This window comes from Schistocerca piceifrons, chromosome 5, assembly GCF_021461385.2.
Source record: "Schistocerca piceifrons isolate TAMUIC-IGC-003096 chromosome 5, iqSchPice1.1, whole genome shotgun sequence".
Taxonomy (NCBI): Eukaryota; Metazoa; Arthropoda; class Insecta; order Orthoptera; family Acrididae; genus Schistocerca; species Schistocerca piceifrons.
Window position 1 is genome coordinate 580397337 of NC_060142.1, and position 22470 is coordinate 580419806.

Sequence of the window (22470 nt, forward strand, 5' to 3'; positions counted from 1 at the left end):
CCCATGCTTACAAGCGTAATGTCAAATATTTAACACATTAACTCATTTGTAAAGTAACCAAACATCTGAAGCTGTTTTATATATGGGAGTTACATTATTTAAAGCAGAAATGCACATTCTGTGGCCCGCAATGGATCTGATGGCAGTCCTACCCCTCTCCATTAACTGTTTCAATTTTTTTTATTGTCTTTCATTCACTCTCGGAAAAGAGAGGGGGGGCCCTTGGGGAAAGTACTAGATGGTATATTCCTCCCCAGGATATTTTTGAAACAAATGACATAACGACTCTTTCTTTTGCAGCCGTTATGTAGTCACCAGTAGATGGTTTGCTGTCTGCAGTACTAGCAAGTCTGGACACTTTTGCTTTAAGGAACTGGAGGTTTACTTGTTATCATAAATGTCATACACTCACTCTCAGTGAGACACCAAGTAGCAGTTTGGAGTCTGACACAGGAAACTGGTGTCAGGTCTGGTACGTAGGAATGTTACACCACCACCTCTCCTCAATTTGTCACTGCATTACGAGAAAGGATTTTTTAAATTTAGGATAGAGCCAGGTACTTCTGATTCAAGTACCAAGCATTAAATTGCATTACTGACTTTGTTGGCTGCACAGATGTGCCACAAAGAGTGCACAATTAAAAGTACTGTATGTAATTCATTTTTGTGATGTAATGTCAGGAAGTCCTTTCTGAAAGTATCCGTATGGAGTGTAGCCATGTACGAAAGTGAAACATGGACGAAAAACAGTTTAGACAAGAAGAGAATAGAAGCTTTTGGAATGTGGTGCTGCAGAAGAATGCTGAAGATTAGATCGGTAGATCATGTAACTAATGAAGAGGTACTGAATAGAATTGGGGAGAAGAGGAATTTGTGGCACAACTTGACTAGAAGAAGGGATCAGTTTATAGGAAACATTCTGAGGCATCGAGGGGTCACCAATTTAGTATTGGAGGGGAGCGTGGAGGGTAAAAATCGCAGAAGGAAACCAAGGGGATACACTAAGCAGATTCAGAAGAATGTAGGTTGCGGCAGTTACTCAGAGATGAAGAACCTTGCACAGGATAGGGTAGCATGGAGAGCTGCATCAAACCAGTCTCTGGACTGAAGACCACAACAACATCGTTGTCTTCCAGGCTCTGCTTCTGCTTATTACCATCTTCATCATGCAATAATGCTTGAAAGTATTTTAACTTCTCTCACATGTTCCGTTTAATTACAAACTTTCTCACATTTCTTTCTTTTTTATTTTCTTACGTTTATTATCCCACTCAAGAGCACAATATTCTCTGCCTGCTGCTATTAAGATGTCAGTTTTCAATAATCCTGTCATGCTCTTAGCATTATGTAAGAGCACACACAAAAAAGCAGAGGCTCATTTTTCATTCTCAGTCTGGCAGGAAGTTTCCCGAATGAATCATTCCAACTGCAAAACAGAGTATACTCTCATGACACTTCCGGACAGACTGAAATTGAATGCCAGACCAGAAACTGAACCTAGACCCTTGCCTTTCATAGGCAATGCTCTGTGAAAAGTATGAAGGGTACTGTCAGAATTGAAGCTGTTATGGAGGCAGTTGTGCCTGGATAGCTCAATCAGTCAGAACACTGTTCACAAAAGGTAATGGTCTGGGTTCAAAGAACAGTTCACTGAACCATTTTAAGACAATAGGAAGCTCTCAGAGACTGTTTCCACGCCAATACTGAAGTGAATAAACATTGCATAAATATTCAATTTTTTCTACTGCAGTAAGAAAATGTGTAGTAAGTAACAAACACAATTCAGGAGAAAGTAGCATTACGTCCTCTAGCATCACATCTATATAAATAAAAATGTAAATGTTATTTGTTCAAAATCGTATATTTCCTAAAATCTTGACAAATTGTTTTAAAATTTTGAAATAATGTTGAATTCTAATAAGGGCATGATTTTAGGTGCTAATTCTTTAACATATCATGTATAATACAGGTATATGTAACTTTTAGAGATTTTTGTACCATTTCCCCATTGCTAAATATATGTATCATTTATATTTGAAAAGTAGGTAAATAAAAACGCACATGTGTAGCAATGGAACATCATGCCAAAATTTCAAAGCACTCGGTCAAAAACTTTAGAGGATTTTCAATTAGGAACATCTATAATTTCTCTATAAATACAGAAATAGATTTCATTTCTTCAGCATTGTAAAGATATGTAAATTGATATCGACAATGTTTTTGTTTAATCCGTTGTCTTATAATTACTCAGTGGTTATTATGTGTTCTGGGATGTGTAGTAGTTGTTGTGCATGTACTGATTAATTAATAACATGTTGTTTCAGAAAGCTTTCACATTTATACTAAAAAATGCTAAACAAAAGGTTATGGGTCCAGACACAAGTGTGAAAGTAAGGTTTTATAAATGTTAAAATCGAAGCTGTGTGCGGAAACCCAGAGCCGGTTCGTAAGTTATGCATGTGCCGATCATTCATATTTTGCCGACTGATCACTCTTGAATGCAGACTGCCGATATTTTTTCTCCCACTCAAAGCTAAAAACGAGTGGTATAGTCTCAATTGGACTTCTAGTGATTGAAAAGTTGATCAGGCATGAAAATTACTCAACATGGAAATTTGTCATGAAGGCATATTTGGGCCATGACAAATTGTGGGATGTTGTTGGCAATGCTCCTTCGGATCCGACGAAATGGGACAATTCTTGGAAGAAAAGAGACAAAAAGGCACATTCTCGGATTATACTTTTCGTCGACAAGAAGAATTATTCCGAAGTAGGCGTTTGAAAACACAAGACTCACGTGTAGAGTGAACTTCATTAATCACCACCAAATTAGATAAATGCAAGTCAATAGATGACTACTGAGATTGTATAATAATGACCGTGTTTAAGTTAAACAAAATGAAGTTTGGGGTGAGTGAAGAGTGGATAGGAACTTTGCTTCTGGCTGGATTACCCGCTTATTATCAGCCTATGATCATGGCACTTGACAACAGTGGCACACGTATATGGGACATTCTATTAAAGTGAAACTGCTACAAGATAAACCCGAAGATGCAAATGGAAATGAAGAATCTGCTCAATATACAAATAAGAAGAGGCCTACAAAATGTACTATTAAATGCTACAAGTGCAATAAACCAACTCATATTGCTAAATATTGTTCTAGTAAGGACGAAAAAGGAGGAGGCTCATCAAAAATAATGATGACAAATATGTACTTAGGAAACAGACACAGCAAAAGAAAGCTTTTCTTGCTGATGATGGTAAGCAGTCTCATAGAGAGAATATGTGGTATTTAGATTCCCGTGCCCCAACTCACATTACTAATGAGGGAATGAAGCTTCATAATGTCAAGCCATCTAATAGTTCAGTAACCAGCATGGGAGGTGATGGCTTAGTAGTAGAGACTACTGGAAGTGCTGATCTGACCGTCTATACTGGTGATAAAACAGTAGAAGTAGAAGCATCTGATGTGATTCACATCCCCAACTCAACTGTAAATTTGTTCTCAGTTAGTAAAATTGCAAGCAAAGGACATAAAGTGACTTTTAATAAAAAATTGTGTGGGCAAATGGAGACAGAGTCTATTGGTGGAAATCATTATTTTCTCATATTTACTGATGATTTTTCAAGACTCAGGTTTGTTTATTTCTCGAAGAAAAAATCTGAGGTAATACAGATATTTCAAAACTTCAAAGCCATGGTGAAAAAGCAGACAGGTAGAAATATTAAGAAGTTGTGGTCTGAAAATGGAAAGGAATATGTCAATGATGAACTAAAAGGATTTCTGGCTTCTAAGAGTCTCATCCACCAGCTTACAGTATGTTACAGTCCACAGTAGAATGGTGTTCCTGAGAGAGCTAATACAATATTGGTTGAAAGGGGTAGTGCTATGATGTTCGATGCTAACCTACCAAAGGAGTATTGGGCTAAAACTGTGTCTACAGCTGCGTACCTATCAAAGATAAGACGCCATATCAACTTTGGCATAGGACTACGGCTTGTTCATCATGTCTGAGAATTTCTAGCTGCAGTGCAATGGTTCACATTTCAAAACCCCACTGCAAGAAGTGAGATACAAAGTCACAGAAGTTGACACTTGTGGCCTACTGTCAGGCAACCAAAGGCTATCGATTCATCAATACGGAGACTGGCCAGATAACTGTTAGTAGGAATGTAAAATTCCTGGAAGAGGAGAGTTTTTCAAGTTCGAAGACAGAAAACGTTAAGACCACAAATGCCTTAGGATTGTAACAAGAAGCAGTTCTTCAGGACATCAATACTTCACAAACTGAAGAAAAAGTTAAATCAGAAGACAGTGATGATGAACCTTTTAATACAAACTGAGGCTCAAGATGTGGGTCATGAGAACCAAAACATAGTTCACGAGGTTACACCTCAAAGGTCAAGCAGCGAACCAAAACCCAAGACAAGGCCAGATCATGTTACTTACTATTTGAAAGAAGGACTTCCAAGTGAAGACATCGACGTCAAGGAAGCTTTGAAAGGGGCGAATAATGAAGAATGGCAAAAGCAATGAAGAAAGAATTCTTATCTCTAGTTCGTAATAACACATTTGAAGAAGTAGAGCTACCCAGGGGACATAAACCACTCAAGACTAAGTGGGTATTACAAATAAAGCCTGAGACTAGCAGTACACCAGAAACATTGAAGGCACGCCTAGTGATAAAATGATGTGCTAAAGTTCAAGGTGTTGATTATCAGGAAACCTTTGCACCAGCGGTCAAGCATGCATCCATTAGATATATCTTGCCTATGGCAGCTCGAGAGAACCTGATCAACCATGTTGACATCACTACTGCTTATCTCTATGGAGACTTAAATGAAGAAATTTGTCATTTCACCAGAAAATTTTGCAACTCCTGGAGGCTGAAGAAAGCTGTTTGTGGACTCAAACAGGCTGATAGGGATGGAAATCAAAAAACTGAACAGATCAAACACTGATCCATGTATCGATTTCCACAGAGATGGCACCAAACTAGTGATCATAGCTTTATATGTCAATGATGTGCTGTTATTCTCAAATGACAGAAGTGTTTTGGACCAATTCAAAAGTTCTTTGAAGAGACATTTTTAGATAAAAGACTTAGGACAGATACGCCAATACCTAGGCAAGGAAATTACATGGGATTGTGATAAAGCAAAAATTTGGGCCTCCCGGAAATCCTAAGCAAAAAAAGTTCTGGTGAAATTTGAAATTAATGAAGCCAAGCCGATGCAACACCACTTGAACTTGGTTTGGACTTTGAAGCACTTGAATCACATGATATCAAAGTAAAATTTCAAGAAGCAATAGGAGGTCTCCTACATCTATCCCATATCTCCAGACCTGACATGTTTTGCTGTTGTCTCCTTAGCATATATAATCATTGCTTTAAAAAGATTCATTGGTTGACAGTAAAAAGATTGTTTAGATATTTAAGCTAGAATTTTCTAGAGTATGTCTTCAGTGATGCAGATTGGGGAAAGAAATCAATGACAGACACTCTGTAACTGGTTCATGCATAAAATTACAAAACTCTTTAATTTCGTGGTCTAGTAGAAAACAAAAACTATTGCACTTTCTACTTGTGAAGCTGATTATAAGGCCTTGGCATCAACTGTTCAAGATTTTCTGTGGTTAAGACAACTTATGTTTGAGGTAGAGCCAAGAAGTGTCATAAAGCCATTTACAGCATATTATGATAATAAAGGAGTCTTTGAGTTTGCCAATAATCTAGTGACAAACTCTAGATCAAACCATATGGATATAAAGTATCATTTTACAAGAAGGCATGTTGGGTCAGGTGTTGTTAATGTTGAACATCTGCCTTCTGAAGAAATGTCAGCCGGTGCTTTCACAAAGCCACTTAGCAATACCAGACATGAAAAATGTGTGAGAATCTGTGGGCCTTGTGAAATAAGTGAAGGCGTGACTGTACTTTTAGACTTCATACTGTGTGTCAATGTCAATTTAAGGGGACATGTTAAGTTATGTATATTGATATCGACAATTTTTTTGTTTACTCTGCTGTGTTATAATTACTCTGTGGTTCTTATGTGTTCTAGGGTGTGTAGAAGTTGTTATGTACATGCTGATTAAGTAATAAAACATTGTTTCAATAAGTTTCCACCTTCATATTAAAAAATGCTCAACAAAAATCTCAAATTGCCACAAGTTCTTCATGGATTGCTTTGAAATTTTGGCACAATGTTCCATTCGAATACTCATGTGTTTTTATATACTTACTGGAACACTGTCTGGTATATATGTCATAAAAGGGGAAGTGTTATAAAAATGAAAATGTTGGTTTGCTCAGAATAGTTAAACTCCAAAAGTTCTTGACCGATCGCTTTGAAATTTTGACACAATGTTGAATTCTATTACGGCCGTGTTTTTAGGCACCTAATTCTTTAATTTATGTATACTGTTAATACTTATAATATAGAAATATATACATGTAATACACAGGAAGTTCATTTTAACTGATGACATTGAAATATCTAAAAAACTACACATCAGATAAAAAATGTTTTAATTCAAATTTGTTTGTCTCGTAGGGGAACATCCAATGATACCACATTCGACCTGCCACCTTACCCATGTATGGGTAGTGGGTGGCAACTATGAAATCTTCAATGGGAACCCCATGTTAAGGCTGTTGTTGCCCTGTATGCCAAGATTTTTCCAGAGAAAGCTTGCTCTTGTGCATTCTTTTACAAGGCTGTGAACACCTTTAATCCTGATGGCGCCGTACAGACCAGCAAAAAGAAATGAAGCAAATGTGTTATAATGTTGAAACAAATGAGCCCTCGGTCACAATTTTTAGTCTTATTAACCAGGTTTCAGCACTTCTAATAGTGCCATTATCAGAATTTAAATGTTTAAAGCGGCCTGTAACATAATTACAAATTTATGGGAAAAAAAATTATATAAAATACAAGACAGAGACAGTACTTACATGACACGTATAAAATAAATAACAGGCCAGAAGGGATTTAGTTACAAATTTTTTTAAAATGAAAGCATGAAGGCAAGCCACTATGGGCTACTCATATCTGTAAAGCCACAGGTAGCAACGGACTGAGGCACCCGCGTTAAAAAGTGCGGTCAGGTGAACATGACACCAAGAGAGCCATCTGGCAGCTGTAAATATAAGTGGGTTACTTAACCTTTAAAATATAGACAGCTGAATGTTAAAATGAACAGTATTTAGTACTTGAACTCACAGGCAAAGTTTTATATGACAACAGCAGACGTGGTAACATTTTGCTTATGCAAAAGCACAGAAACACAGTTTCAAAACTGAAAACGGATTAACAGTACAAAAGGAAGCAGTACTTACACATCACGTATAAAAGAAATACAAAGCAAAACTGCTTTAGTCACAATTTAAAGTAAAATTTGTGGAAGGCGAGCTACTAAGGGCTTCTCACATACGTCGTGCTTCAGACTGAGGTGCCCATGTTAACAACTGCAGGAAGGTGAACATTGCACTGAGAGATGGTACTACTGCGGGATGTAGCCCTGGATGTTCGACAGTGTATGGGGTTTCAGCATGATTGTTGCCCAGTGCATTAAATATCTGAAGCACGGAAGGTATTAGACCATGTTTACACAGGTTGGTGGATCGGCAGAGGTGGCCCCATTAACTGGCCCACTTGGTTGCCGGAGTTGATGTTGCTGGATTTCTTTCTGTAGGGATATTTAAAAGGTAATGTGCACCAGAAAGTGCCAACAGGCCACAAAGCCACGATCGACTACATCATACACACCTGTGCTGACATTCCCACAGATATGCTTCTGCCCTATCTATAGTCATATGAAAAGCTGATCACTAAATGTATTGAAGTTGGTGATACTACATTTGAACACTTTAATTAGGAAAGTAGAGTAGCATTCAACTCGAGCCACGGCCACAGTGGTTTACTGAGTAGTCCCCTGTTCGAAATGTCAGAGGAATACAACAATGCAAATACGGTTTCTAATTAGAAGCTATGAAATACTGGCCTGTCCTACCCTCGCAGCATGGAGGTGGGCTCCCACATGCCGCTGGGTATTCAAGGGCCATTAAGTAGCATGTAGTAAATTACAACTGTTTACCCATTCTAGTCCTCCGATTACAGCACCATCTATGGCAAAACAAAGAAAATGCTTCAGAAAAAAATGTATGTAGAATTTGTCATGGAATCATAATCTGCTGAAAAAAACTGGGGTTCCCACTGACGATTTCAGTCCCCCCCTCCCTCCTCCCGTGCAAATGTGGGGTGGCAGGTCGAGTGTGATGTTGTTGGATGGCCCCCTCCAAGACTAATTGGAATTATAACTATTTTTGATCCAATGTGTAGTTTTCAAGATACAGTTAAAATGAACACCATGTGTGTAGTGAAAAAAATTGTTACACAAAATCTCAAAATGTACATTTCCGATTTACATCAGAATTTTACACGTTACCATAATAAGTATTCAGACACATATAGACTATGTACTTTTTTATATAGTGAAACTTTGTTAACAAACAGGAAAGTTGTATATGTGGCTTACTGGTTCATGATTAGAATACTACTACAGAATCTGAATTTGTAATAACAATAAACAAGACTCAAGGGCAGATAGAGGGGGAAGAGGAGATGGACAGAGGCGTGGGAGAAAATAGACACAGAAAACATGAAGAAGTAGATCGACAGGGGGGGGGGGGAGATGGGAAGAGGGGGAGGAGATGATGAGAGGGGGAGGAGATGGGGAGAGGAGGGAGGTGAAAGTGGACAGAGAAAGGTGGGATGAGGTGATGGATTGAGAGAGGGAAAGGGAGAGAGGGGGAGGGGGGGGGGGGGGGAGAGGAGATTGACAGAGACAGAGAAGGAGATTAGGACTATACACAATGCACATGCATATTATGTATGTGTACTTTCTCTTTCTTTTCCACTTAAGCAGACTGAGTTATAGCAATGTGTGGCCAGATACAGGTAGAACAAAATAATGTGCACGCGCGCGTGTGTGTGTGTGTGTGTGGGTGTGTGTGTGTGTGTGTGTGTGTGTGTGTGTGTGTGTGTCCGTCCGTCCGTTTTAAAAGAAACTGATGTGTATAAAATGGGTAAAATTGTAGTCACACAGTGAGGAGGAAACCAAGAAAATAACACTCTCGCTTCCCGCTCAATTGTGATGACCCACAGAATCACTCTATCTCCCACACTTTAAGGCAATGGAGAAAGGGTGAAAAGTACTATACCTGGAAACGAAACAGGCCTAAAATAACAGCACAGGCAAATGTGACTGGCTGACCAATTACAAAAAACGTGAGTGAGCCACTCATCTTGTTGACACATTACGAACATCTCCCTAAAAATTTATGAAAGAAGTTGGTTATACCACAAAACTTTAATATTCTCACTAACAAAATGTGTTGCACAGTGATATGTATGTTGCAAGCACTATACTGGAGGGTCCTCTCACCAGAGCAAGAAGCCATGCATCACGTGCCTATGGCCTATGCGAGAACGAGTAAGGAGGACTTCATGCCATCTATGTGGCTGGAAGGAGGTATGCCAAGGCCGCATTGTCGACTTTACCAGATGCAGCTTACTGTCTCCCACTGTCATCCATTCTTCTCCCCATTGAGGTGATAGCATGTATGGGGATGGTACACTGTGTATGGGGATGGTGCACTGAATAATCTGAGCATCACAACATGCCTCCTTGGCTGCTGCATCCGCCCTTTTGTTCCCTGCAATAACCTTGTGCCCTAATACCCAGCAGAAAGGCATCTCTTTCCCCAGCCTTTGTAGATTGAAGGGGGCATCTTGGATATTCTGACTAATTTATCTGCTGGGTACAAGCATTGTAGGGCGTGAAGGGCACTCAGGAAATTTGAACAGACAAGGAATTTAGCACTCAAAATGTGTCGCATCTGCTTCAGTGCCCGCAAGATCGTGTAACATTCCACGTCGAAGACAGTAAAGTCTTGAAGCAGTTGGACCTTGAGCAGATGATCAGGAAAAACAACAGAACAACCAATGGAGTCTCCCTGTTTAGAGTCATCCGTAAATATGGCTACATAGTTGTGGTGCTCAGCCAAATGTCATAAAGTAATCTGTTAGAAACAATGCAGGAATGCAGCCTCACCTGTTTTGCACTAAATCTAAAATCACTATGGGCCTCTGCAGTAACTAGCGCCACGGACAGTTAAAACCCAGAATTTGAGCCTGTGCATGACACCCATCAACGGGCTCCAGCACACATTTTGCACGGATCCCAAACAGCCTTGTTGCCCGTCGGCAATGGATAAAGAGGTGTTCCATAATGGGGTGACCAATGATGTGGTGTGGTGAGGAGCTGGCAGTACAGAGGAACTGGCATGCCTGAGGCACCATGACGAGTTGCCACTGGATGGTAAGTGACAGTCCACCAGCCTCAGCATAGAGACTAGGTGTGGGGCTGGTCCTGTAAGCGCCCATGGCTAGCTTGACCCCTCAGGTGTATAGCATCAATGATCTTCAGGTAAGAAGGCCTCACTGACCCATACACTGTGCACCCGTAGCCCAGCTGCGACTGCATGAAGCCCTATAAAACTGGATCACACATGCCCTGTCTGCTCCCCAGGAAGCCCAAAAGCCTCACAAATTCTTTAAAACAGAGAACAGATTCCCACACACTCAACTCAGGTGAATCAAAAGTATATGAGAATGATTACAATGAAAACCCACACACACAAACTCTTTTCTGCAGAAAACGTTGAGACCAGTCTTTGCAGTCTACTCCTCCAACCTCTTCACTGTAAGTTGTAGCTGACAACTCACTGTTGTGAGTTTTGGACGAAGAGCAGAAGATCGCAAAATTGTCCACAAATAAGGAGCTTTGGACAGGACTCCATACTGTGGAGGTGATTCTGTTAATAACTATGGCAAAGAGAGTAACACTTAAAACACTGCCCTGGGGAGCAATATTTTCCTTCGAAAAATTATCTGATAATACATCACCAATTCTGTACCTAAAAAGTACGCTTGAGAGGAAGGACCAAATGAAGATGGGGAAGTGGCCACGAAAGCCCCACTGATGAAGCTGACAGAATATTGTGCGTCCAAATAGTGTTGTATGCCTTACTGATGTGAAAAAAAGTGTCTGCAAAATGCTTATTACATACAAAGGCCTACTGGTGTTCTAGCAGGGTCAAGTTGTCAACAGTTGACCAATATCTACTGAATCCACACTATCAGCATCTAAGCAGCTGCCTGGTCTCTAACATCCAAACCAGGTGACAGCTGACCATGCAATCTAGGGTCTTTTTTTCCAACACAGTTCATTAAGGCAATGCTCCGATAACTACTGGGACACGTTCAGTCCTTTTCTGGTTTATACAGAAGGATCATAATAACCTCTCACTACAAGTCGCAGAATTGGTCAGTCAGCCATACTGAATTAAAACATTGTAAGAGGATTTCCTTAGACGCTCTTTGCAAGTGCTGCAGTATGCTGTACCAGATTTGGTCATTACCAGGCACCGTATCACGGGCACCGAAAACTGCCAAATCCAGCACCCACATGGAAAACGGGAAGTTGTTGATCTCCAAATTGGTAGACCCAAAGTCCAGCTTGACCCTCTCCGTCAGGACTGGCCAAGAATTAGACACTTGGGTCATGCCCCATTTTTTCTTCTTTAATTTAAAGTAGTACCTGATACTGACACTGTATTATGACAGGAAGAAATTTACTGGAAAACCAGACAATTACATGTTAGATGAGTTTATACTGCACCATAAGGAAGAGGGTCTTAATTTACTATACCTCTGTCTTCAATATCAATGTGACTGAGAGTGGAGCACAAAAGCAGGTGATGATGTCAGCTGATGTTTGTCTGCACACATAATATGGCTGTGGCAGCAACAGCGGGGCACTTCTGTTCAACGTTCATTCATACTGCCCGTTAAAGTGCAGCACTGAGGTTGCTTAGTAGAGTAGGGATGATCTTACTATTTTTTTGTTTCTTCTTCAGAACTAATTTAAGATACTCCGTCGCATAATATAAATATGCTGCACAAAGAAACAATGTAGACGAATCACAAGTGTTACATTACCAGCCCCAAGCATCACCTGCAATTGCCTGTGGCAACTGGCACATGCAGTAGCAGAGCAATGTGAAAAATGCATACACAACAGAAGGAATAAACAAGCTCATTTTCTGGATGCTGCTGAGGTAACTGTCATGTAAAAAACTGATCACTTAACTATTTCAATCTAGATATAATCAATAAGGAAGCTTCAAGCAAAAGATGACAGTAAAGGCATGATTAGAAGCAGAAAATCAGCAAGGCTTAACATGAAAGCAAATGGTGTCTCCTCTTAGTTTCAATCTTTAATTTTTCAGCAAAATTTCAAGTAATTAAAAAACGATTGTCAAAACTATAGTGCAATGAACCAAAAACAACTAGCAGTAATTTTGCTTTACAACATGTTACAATATTTTTGTTATAAAATGTAAACTTTCGCGGCAGGAAACATCACAGTTAATAAAATTTTCCAGGCTATCATGGATTTCACCTTAAGATCCAATGTTTTGTCCTCATGTGCGGAGGACATTTTCAAGGGGGGTTGTAGATTCTTTGAATGTATAATTCACACCCTGGCTTGCTACTGACTACAGCAAAATTCTGCTTATGCACAGTGGCATAACATCACATGTTTCAAATGTATGAGCACTATTGACATTTGTCGACTGCCTTCAACCACTGTTGCTATCACTTCATGGTGGAAGACTGGTGGACATATTCTTCAGCACTGGAATCCTGATGTCATTCAATTTCAAGCCATCCTTCTTTCTACTGAAATTCCAGGGTAGTTTTACAATATCTATGGCCTCTCTATATAACCTTTCATGGTATCCGCTTGCAGCTGCCAGTACTCAAGTCCTATCAAAATGAATGTGGTCTACTGGCTACAAAATATGTTCCGCAACAGCTGATCTATCAGTCTCCCCTCTTCTACAATTGCCCTTGTGCTCTTTTACTCATTTTATGACCGTTCTTTTTGTAGTATCCTTGTATAGCTCCCCACAACTAAACATGATCCTATAAATTCCTCCCTTTTCCAGTGGTGATCTTGTATCTTCTGGGTGGGTTTGTTGATTACTGCAATGTTCTGCTTTTTCTCTCCATATTACTGTCAGCAATAAACTGAGTAGTGGTGAATGGGACAGACTATTGCATGATACTATTAAGAACTGTATGTTGACAATGTCAGTTAGACGAAAGAAGGAATTTGATAATTTGCAACCTAATCAGACCATCCACCATTCAGATACTTCCTCCACAGTTATCAATTATCCAGACGTTCGTTTTCTCACAATGAGAGAAGAGTGCATGCCACAGCAAAATTTTACAATTAGCCCACAAATTGTGCCCACGGAAGAAGTAAAAGCCAGAGCAAAATCAAGCATTTGTAGGGTGGACACGATTACAGCTGAAGAATCTGTAGAGAAGCTGGAAGAGTACTGTCTAGCACAAAGCCTACAAAAATTAATTTAACTGTGGGTGAGAGGAATGCCATACAACGCCTGAATGAGGACGACAGTGTTGTTATTCTTCCCACTGACAAGTGACAGGTAGCAGTTGTTTTTATTGTCACCGACTATAGTAGTTCAGGTTAAGACTTATCAGACTTCAAACATGTAGGAAACTGAGTAAAGATCCCATTGACAAGGTTCTTAGAACTGTTACACAGTTGATAAATAATACCGCTATCCAACAGAGCTTTCAGAAAAGTCTGTTTAATTCAGTTGTGCTACCACCAAGACTTTATGGATTGCTGAAGGTGCTCAAAGAACATGTTCCTCTGAGACCTATATTGACTGCTATTTGCGAGCCCACCTATTCGATTGCCAAGTTCTTGACAACTTTATTATGACTGTATACGGGCCAATCGGATTCGTATATCAAGAATTTGGCACATTTTATCAGTAAATTAAAAAGCATAGTGATAGAACCAGAGGATATATTAGTTAGTTTTGATGTGGTATTGCTATTCACTATGGTTCTGATCAATAAAGTGTTGCAACAGCTGAATTGAATTTTTCCTCCCATTGTTGCAGAACATTGCCTGACATGAAGGTATTTCAAATGGAACAATGACTTCTATGAACTGACAGATGGGGTCGCTGTGGGAAGACCCTTAAGCCCAGTCGTAGTGAACTTCTTTGCAGAAAAATTCGAAGAGCAAGCATTGGAAACTGCAAACAAGAAACTGAATATGTGGCTCTGGTACATGGATGATATGTTTGTTTTGTAGCAGCATGGCAAGAAGGAACTGGGTCGGTTTCAGAAATATCTCAACAGGATCAATCTGAAGATTCAGTTTACCATGGAGGAGGATGTAGGTGGAAGATTGAATTTGTTTGATGTGTTAGTTTTCAAGAAAGAAGATGGTAGCTTGGGCCACATGATTTACTGAAAACCCACATACACATACCATTACCAACAATGGGATTAGAACCACAACCCACAAAAAAAGTAAGGCATTATAAAAGCTTTGTGGATAGAGCAAGGAAAATCTATGAACCAGAGCTGCTTAACACAGAATTAAAACATCTCACCAATGCATTGCTCAAGAATGGTTATTCGTTTGCTGAGATGAAGAGAGTGTTAACACCACTGTGTAGAAATCATTGCACTGCTCAAGCGTTAGTGAAATCGAAAGTTTTCCTGCTTTTCATTAAGGACATTAATGACGGAATAGGAAAAATCTTGAAAAAGCAGAACATCGTGATAATCTACAAATCCACTCACAAGATACAAGATCACCTAAAATCGGCTAAGGATGCTCACCAACCACTGGAAAAAAGCAGGAATTTATAGGATTCTGTGTAGCTGTGGAGAGATGTACAATGGTACTACAAAAAGAACGGTCAAAAAATGACTAGAAGAGCACAAGGGCAATTGCAGAAGAGGGGAGATTGATAGATCAGCTGTTAAGGAGCATGCTTTGCAGACAGGAGGCCATCACATTCATTTTGATAGGACTGAAGTACTAGCAGCCACAAGCGGATACCACGAAAGGTTCTAAAGAGAGGCCACAGAGATTGTAAAACACCCCAGGAATTTTAATAGGAATAACGACGGCATGAAAGCAACAGTGGATGCCAGCAGTCAACAATGGTCAATTGCTCTCATGCATTCAAAACATGTGACATCATGCCACTGTGTGCAAGTGTAATTTTACTGTAATAAACATCGAGCCAGGGTGTGAATTGAACTTTCAAAGAATCTACAATCCTGCTTGAAAATGTCCTCTGCAGAGGGGGACAAAATGTTTGGTTTTTGGGTGAAATCCATTCGCCCATGGCATAATAGCCTGGAACATTTTATTAATGGTAAATTTTTTGTTAATCAGGAGTACCAATTTCTGATCTGGTCAACAAGATGAGGACGAACAATCTTATAAAATTAATAGTTCTTCTAGTGAAAGAAATTGAGACATCTATCAAAATAATGGAAAAGGTAAGAAAAGGAACCACCATGAGTAAGTTACCAAAACATGAAAAATAAAGAAAAATGAAAAGGGATGCATAAAGACTACAAAGGCAACAGTATTTAATTGTTTAAAAGACAATCTACCTTGAGTAAGTCAACATCACATCACATGAAAACTTTGAACAGCCTCTTTACAGTCTTTACACCAACGAACAGTTTCCAAACTCCAAAGACAAGAAATTGCACTTAACCTCTATGAATAGACAAGCTGTGTCTCCCCTATAAACTGTAGGAATATGCTAAGTAAAAATAGCCAATTAAGTAACAGAAATTGAAAATATTTCTGCTCCATCTACATCTACACTCCGCAAGCCACCTGACGGTGTGTGGCGGAGAGTACCTTGAGTACCTCTATCGGTTCTCCCATCTATTCCAGTCTCATATTGTTCGTGGAAAGAAAGATTGTCTGTATGCCTCTGTGTGACCTCTAATATCTCTGATTTTATCCTCATGGTCTCTTCGCGAGATATACGTAGCAGGGAGCAATATACTGCTTGACTCCTCAGTCAAGGTATGTCCTCAAAACTTCAACAAAAGCCTGTACTGAGTTACTGAGCGTCTCTCTTGCAGAGTCTTCCACTGGAGTCTATCTATCATCTACGTAACGCTTTTGCAATTAATAAATGATCTGTAACGAAGCGCACTGCTCTCCATTGGATCTTCTCTATCTCTTCTATCAATCCTATCTGGAACGGATCCCACACCGGTGAGCAGTATTCAAGCAGTGTATGGACAAGTGTACTGTAACCTACATCATTTGTTTTCATACTGCATTTCCTTAGGATTCTTCCAATGAATCTCAGTCTGGCATCTGCTTTACCGACAATTAATTTTATATGGTCACTCCATTTCAGATCACTTCTATTGCCAACTCCCAGATAATTTATGGAATTAACTGCTTGCAGTTGCTGACCTGCTATATTGTAGCGAAATGATACAGGATCTTTATTTCTACGTATTCGCAGCACATTACACTTGTCTACATTGAGATTCAATTGCCATTCCCTGCACCATTCGTCAATTCGTTGCAGATCCTCCTGCATTTCAGTACAATTTTCCATTGTTACAACCTCTCAATATACTACAGCATCTTCCGCAAAAAGCCTCAGTGAATTTCTGATGTTATGCACAAGGTCATTTATATATATTGTGAATAGCAATGGTCCTACGACACTCCCCTGCAGCACACCTGAAATCACTCTTACTTCAGAAGACTTCTCTCCATTGAGAATGACATGCTGCATTCTGTTATCTAGGAACTCTTCAATCCAATCACACAATTGGTCTGATAGTCCATATGCTCTTACTTTGTTCATTAAACGACTGTGGGGAACTGCATCAAATGCCTTGCGGAAGTCAAGAAACACGGCATCTACCTGGGAACCCGCGTCAATGGCCCTCTGAGTCTCGTGGGTGAATAGCGCAAGCTGGGTTTCACACGATCGTCTTTTTCGAAACCCATGCTGATTCCTACAGAGTAGATTTCTAGTCTCCAGAAAAGTCATTATACTCGAACATAATGCGTGTTCCAAAATTCTACAACTGATCAACGGTAGAGATATAGGTCTATAGTACTGCACATCTGTTCGACATCCCTTCTTGAAAACAGAGATGAACTGTGCCCTTTTCCAATCTTCTGGAACGCTATGCTCTTCTAGAGACCTACGGTACACCGCTGCAAGGAGATGGGGCAAGTTCCTTCGCATACTCTGTGTAAAATCGAACTGATATCCCATCAGGTCCAGCGGCCTTTCCTCTTTTGAGCGATTTTAATTGTTTTCCTATCCCTCTGTCATCTATTTCGATATCTGCCATTTTGTCATCTGTGCGACAATCTAGAGAAGGAACTACAGTGCAGTCTTCATCCGTGAAACAGCTTTGGAAAAAGAGATTTAGTATTTCAGCCTTTTGTCTGTCAACCTCTGTTTCAGTACCATTTTGGTCACAGAGTGTCTGGACATTTTGTTTTGATCCACCTACCGCTTTGACATAAGACCAAAATTTCTTAGGTTTTTCTGCCAAGTCAGTACATAGAACTTTACTTTCGAATTCATTGAACGCCTCTCACATAGCCCTCCTCACACTACATTTTGCTTCATGTAATTTTTGTTTGTCTGCAAGGCTTTGGCTATGTTTATTTTTGCTGTGAAGTTCCCTTTGCTTCTGTAGCAGTTTTCTAACTCAGTTGTTGAACCACGGTGGCTCTTTTCCATCTCTTACAATCTTGCTTGGCACATACTCATCTAATGCATATTGTACAATGGTTTTGAACTTTGTCCACTAACTTGAGGTAAAACTTTCGTGTTGAGCAGTCAAGTACTTTGAAATCTGCTTTTTGTCACTTTTGCTAAACAGAAAAATCTTCCTACCATTTTTAATATTTCTATTTATGGCTGAAATAATCGATGCTGTAACCGCTTTAAGATTGCTGATTCCCTATTCTGCGTTAACTGTTTCAAATAGATGGGGTCTGTTTGTCACCAGAAGGTCTAATATGTTATTGCCTCGAGTCAGTTCTCTGTTTAACTGCTCAAGGTAGTTTTCAGATAAGGCACTTAAAAAAATTTCACTGGATTCTTTGTCCCTGCCACCCATTATAAACGTTTGAGTCTCCCAGTTTATACCTGGTAAATTAAAATCTCCACCCAGAACTACAACATGGTCGGGAAATTTACTCGAAATATTTTCCAGATTTTCCTTCAGGTGTTCTGCCACAACAGCTGTTAAGCCAGGGGGCTACAGAGACATCCAAATACCATGTTTGAGCCTGCTTCAACTGTGACCTTCACCCAAATTATTTCACATTTCGGATCTCCATCAATTTCCTTCAATACTATTGCACTGTGTGTTGCTATAAAAACGCCTACCCCTTCACTGTCTAGCCTGTCTCTGCAGTATACATTCCAAACTGAGTTTAGAATTTCATTACTGTTTACATCTGGTTTCAGCCAACTTTCCATCCCTAGTACTATACGGGCATTGTGACCGTTTATTAAAAAGAGCAGTTCTGGGACCTTTCTATAGACCCTCCTGCAGTTTACTATTACCACATTAATATTGTCATTTCCTGCTGCATTTTGCCTACTGCTACCTTGTCGCATCTCAGGAGGCGTCTTGTCGGGCCTAGGGAGGGAATTCTCTAACCTAAAAAACCCACATGTGCACTCCACGCATACTCCGCTACCCTTGTAGCTGCTACCTCTGTGTAGTGCATGCCTGACCTATTCAGGGGGACCCTAAATTTCTCCACCCGATAGCAGAGGTCGAGAAATTTGCACCCTACATCTCCTGAGAATCGTCTGAGCCTCTGGCTTAAGCCTTCCACTCGGCTCCAAATCAGAGGACCGTGATCAGTTCTGGGTACAACACCTCAAATAGTTAACTCAGATCCCCCCACCCCCCCCCGGGGGGGCGAGGCTTTCTGCCTTCACCAACTCTGCCAACCGCCTGTATGAGCTGAGGATGACCTCTGAACCCAGACAGCAGGAGTCACTGGTGCCGACATGAGCAACAATTTGCAGTCGCGTGCACCTAGTGCTCTCTATCACCGCTGGCAGGGCCTCCTCCACATCTCGGATGAGACACCCCAGTAAGCAGACAGAGTGAACACTGACCTTCTTCCCTGACCTTTCCGCTATTTCCCTAAGGGGCTCCATCACCCGTCTAACACTGGAGCTCCCAATCACTCGTGTGACGCGAACACAGTTGAACCTGCCATTCCCCTTGGGGAGAGGGTGGCCCAACTGCACCCAGTACCCGTGAAGATGTCTAAACAGCAGGGACCGTGGGTGAAGCATGTAACACTTGGGGTGTACCATGCAATGCACCAGACTCCCCACTGCCGCTACACTCCGAGGCAGCAGCCTGAAGACGGCTGACCGCGGCCATCAGCACGTTCAGCTGTTCACGAACAGTGGTCAGCTCCTCCTGTGTCCGTACACAGCAGTCACACATCCTATCCATCCGAAGGTATCAACAATTTCCTGTAGAGAGTTAAGTAATCAACTTTTAACTAGACTTCTAAATCACTAAGGGCGACAGGTAGCTGACTAAACCGTGGTTACTAGACACTTCTTGTTGGAAACAATGAAAATAAGCACTAACTGTCTCTAGAGTGTATTCACAACAAACACGGAATCTATGGAACACTATTACTAGTACTCGAAAATTACAGCTTCCTAAAAGCAAAAACATATGGGAAAAGAAGTGACGTAAGAAAAACACAGTTAATACTCAAATTTACGTAGCTTGCTGCACAGCAGATGGGAGTTACGACAGTTCACTAACTTCAAGCTCAACTATCACACCACAGTACACTATGGTATGCAGCAACAGAGCAATGAAGGAAACAATCGACATACTAGTGTACATACAAATTAAGGATCTACATATATATAGTGAAATCAGTACAAAAAAAAAAAAAAAAAAAAAAAAAAACCCACAAGAAATATTAATTTTTCAGTATGAGAGGTTCCTTTGGCGAAAAAGAGAGGAAAGGCTTGGAGGAAATAAAATGTACGAGGGATTAACTAGAAAAGTTGTACTGGACAACATATCAAAGGAGATAAACCTTTGGCCTGAGTACAATCCTAATTAATTGCTATTTGGTTCTATTTCCTCTCTTTTGCCAGATCAAAGAACCTCTGGTTCCCACTAAGCATTTTGGAACCTTTTCATGTCTTTCACTTGCCCACAAAATACGCACAATCTTTTCATATCAATGTTCCATTATAACAATATGGAAAGGATAGACTGCTACTCACCATAAACAAGAGGTATTGTGTCACAACACCACCTCTACAGGGTAAGTAGCAATCTATCCTTTCCATATTGTTGTAATTGCATCCTGAATATTCCATTATAGTTTCATCATTGTGGGTACTTTCCTTATGAAAAAAATCAATATGATTGAAAATAAGAAACATATAACATTTCAAGGACTGTAGTTACAGTTCACTGATTGATAACTAAAATCTAGTTTTCTCAAGAGTTTCAAACACAATACAAACTAATCATATAACTGAGTTTCTTTATTAAATACATTATGACTACTGTTCAAAATTAAAACAGGCACTATACTTAATACAGCCAATGATTTTGCAAAAAAAATATTAATTACTTACTATGTGCGTTCACATCCCAATGACCTCCTAAATATCCCACAACTTCTGAGGTAGTTAAATGACAATGGAAGTCCATAACAAGAACAGCATTAGTAGACATGGAAACCAGAAATGGCTGAATTTTCCCCAGGCTTGAAAATGCTGTGCTCTCAACCAACGTGTTTGGATCACTGAAACAGAGTGCTGGTATTAACAGCTTTTGCAATTAAATGCATGTGCCAAACAAAATTTGTGACCACCTATTACAAAACAAAAGTTCCACATAAGTTTTCAGCATATAACCAAAATCATAATGGAATGCTACATGAAATAATATAATTTAGCGGGAAAAAGTAAACTGCCATATACGAGACTTTGCAACAGATGGCAATGGATAATGGAGTGAAAGGTTACAGAGGGGTGACCAAATGAGCTGACAGGTTATGGCAGGATAGCTCGTTCAGCCCTTCGTGATGATCTGCTGGATTCTTTGATAAAAGGTAACTTTCAAGGATGTGGGACAATTTAAGGTACTCATTTGCATACAAAAACAGCTGTGAAATTAATTTTGCGCATTGTACTAACAATTAACTACACAAAACTGTTACAACCCAGTTTAGATTACATAGGCTTGAATGAATACATATCACAAAAACCACTAATTAAGAAAAAGAAAGCAGGGGAGAAGGATTCTGCTTGCTTAATATTTAGAGTATTACATTGATGATCATAAAGGAAAAACAATTGAGAGGACAAGTTGAAAAGTTATCAGCCTTAGAAGAATTGCAAGTATTTGGCAATTATTCTTATACCCATTGCAAGATTATCAATATAAATCAGTTTAGTATTCCAGGAACAACTGGCCACAAGCTTCCTAACAGATGAAGTCCCATTTTTTGTGAGGAGCTACAGGCTTCCATTCAGTACTTCAGTTCTTGTATTATTCCTAATGTGAATTTGTTCTTATGTGTATAATAGACATAAACAGTAACAAATTGGTATGTAAAAATCATACTTAAACAGCTCAGTGCAGGCAGTATTGCAAAATTTGTTTATGCATTTTATTCTGGTCAGCATTCAACAATGTGGCACCTATCTTTCACAAAACTTCATACATAATTTTCTATGTACAATGTACCATAATTTATCTTTTGATACATCTACAATGACAGTAATTTCAACTATCTGTAATCGTAGATTGTCTATTGCCACTTTGTGCATTTTCTTGGCATTTTCATATAAGGTTGTTATTTTGAGATGTCCTTATATGAACTCTTATCAAGAGAAGTACAGACATAACTTCAGTCGCTTCATTAGTAACAAGAGAATGGAAGCATTTGATATGTGAGGGATGAGGAGGTTCTCCACAGAATCAGCAGAGAAAGGAGGATATGGAAAACACTGACAAGAGGAAGGGACAGGATGAAGAAGCAGACTCCTTATCAACCTCAACCAACTCTGCATAAATTTTTGTTGCCAATAAGCTGATTAAAAATGAAAAAGTTTATAATGGCACATCACTCCAGTTTCTCCATTTGAAAGACACACAAGTAATGTTACTACTTTGAAAAGTTGTACGAACAAAAATATTTTGCAGATCAAACCAAAACTGGACTTGTGTTATTCCACAGCAGGCAGTGTCATAAAAGGGAGGAAAAAAGGACAATATCTGTGCCCCCAAGAAAGTTTCACCTTGTCCTTATCTACATGTAAGAACAGAGGCCTGTTCGCAGAGATAATTTATTTGTCATGCTGTTACCAGGAGTTTGGAGAAAAAACGAGAGAGAGAGAGAGAGAGAGAGAGAGAGAGAGAGAGAGAGAGAGAGAGAGAGGGGGGGGGGGGAGGGAG

General features: G+C 39.8%; 1 protein-coding gene across 2 annotated transcripts in view; it reads right to left on the reverse strand.

Annotated features, from left to right (window-relative positions):
* The window catches only part of LOC124799262 (MPN domain-containing protein), a 158482-nt gene that overhangs the window by 57533 nt on the left and 78479 nt on the right, over window positions 1–22470 (reverse strand). For both annotated transcript variants that reach the window (XM_047262825.1, XM_047262824.1), the window contains one exon: window positions 20643–20812. In XM_047262825.1, coding sequence (XP_047118781.1) covers window positions 20643–20812 — 170 coding nt within the window. The remainder of the gene's footprint in view (window positions 1–20642; window positions 20813–22470) is intronic.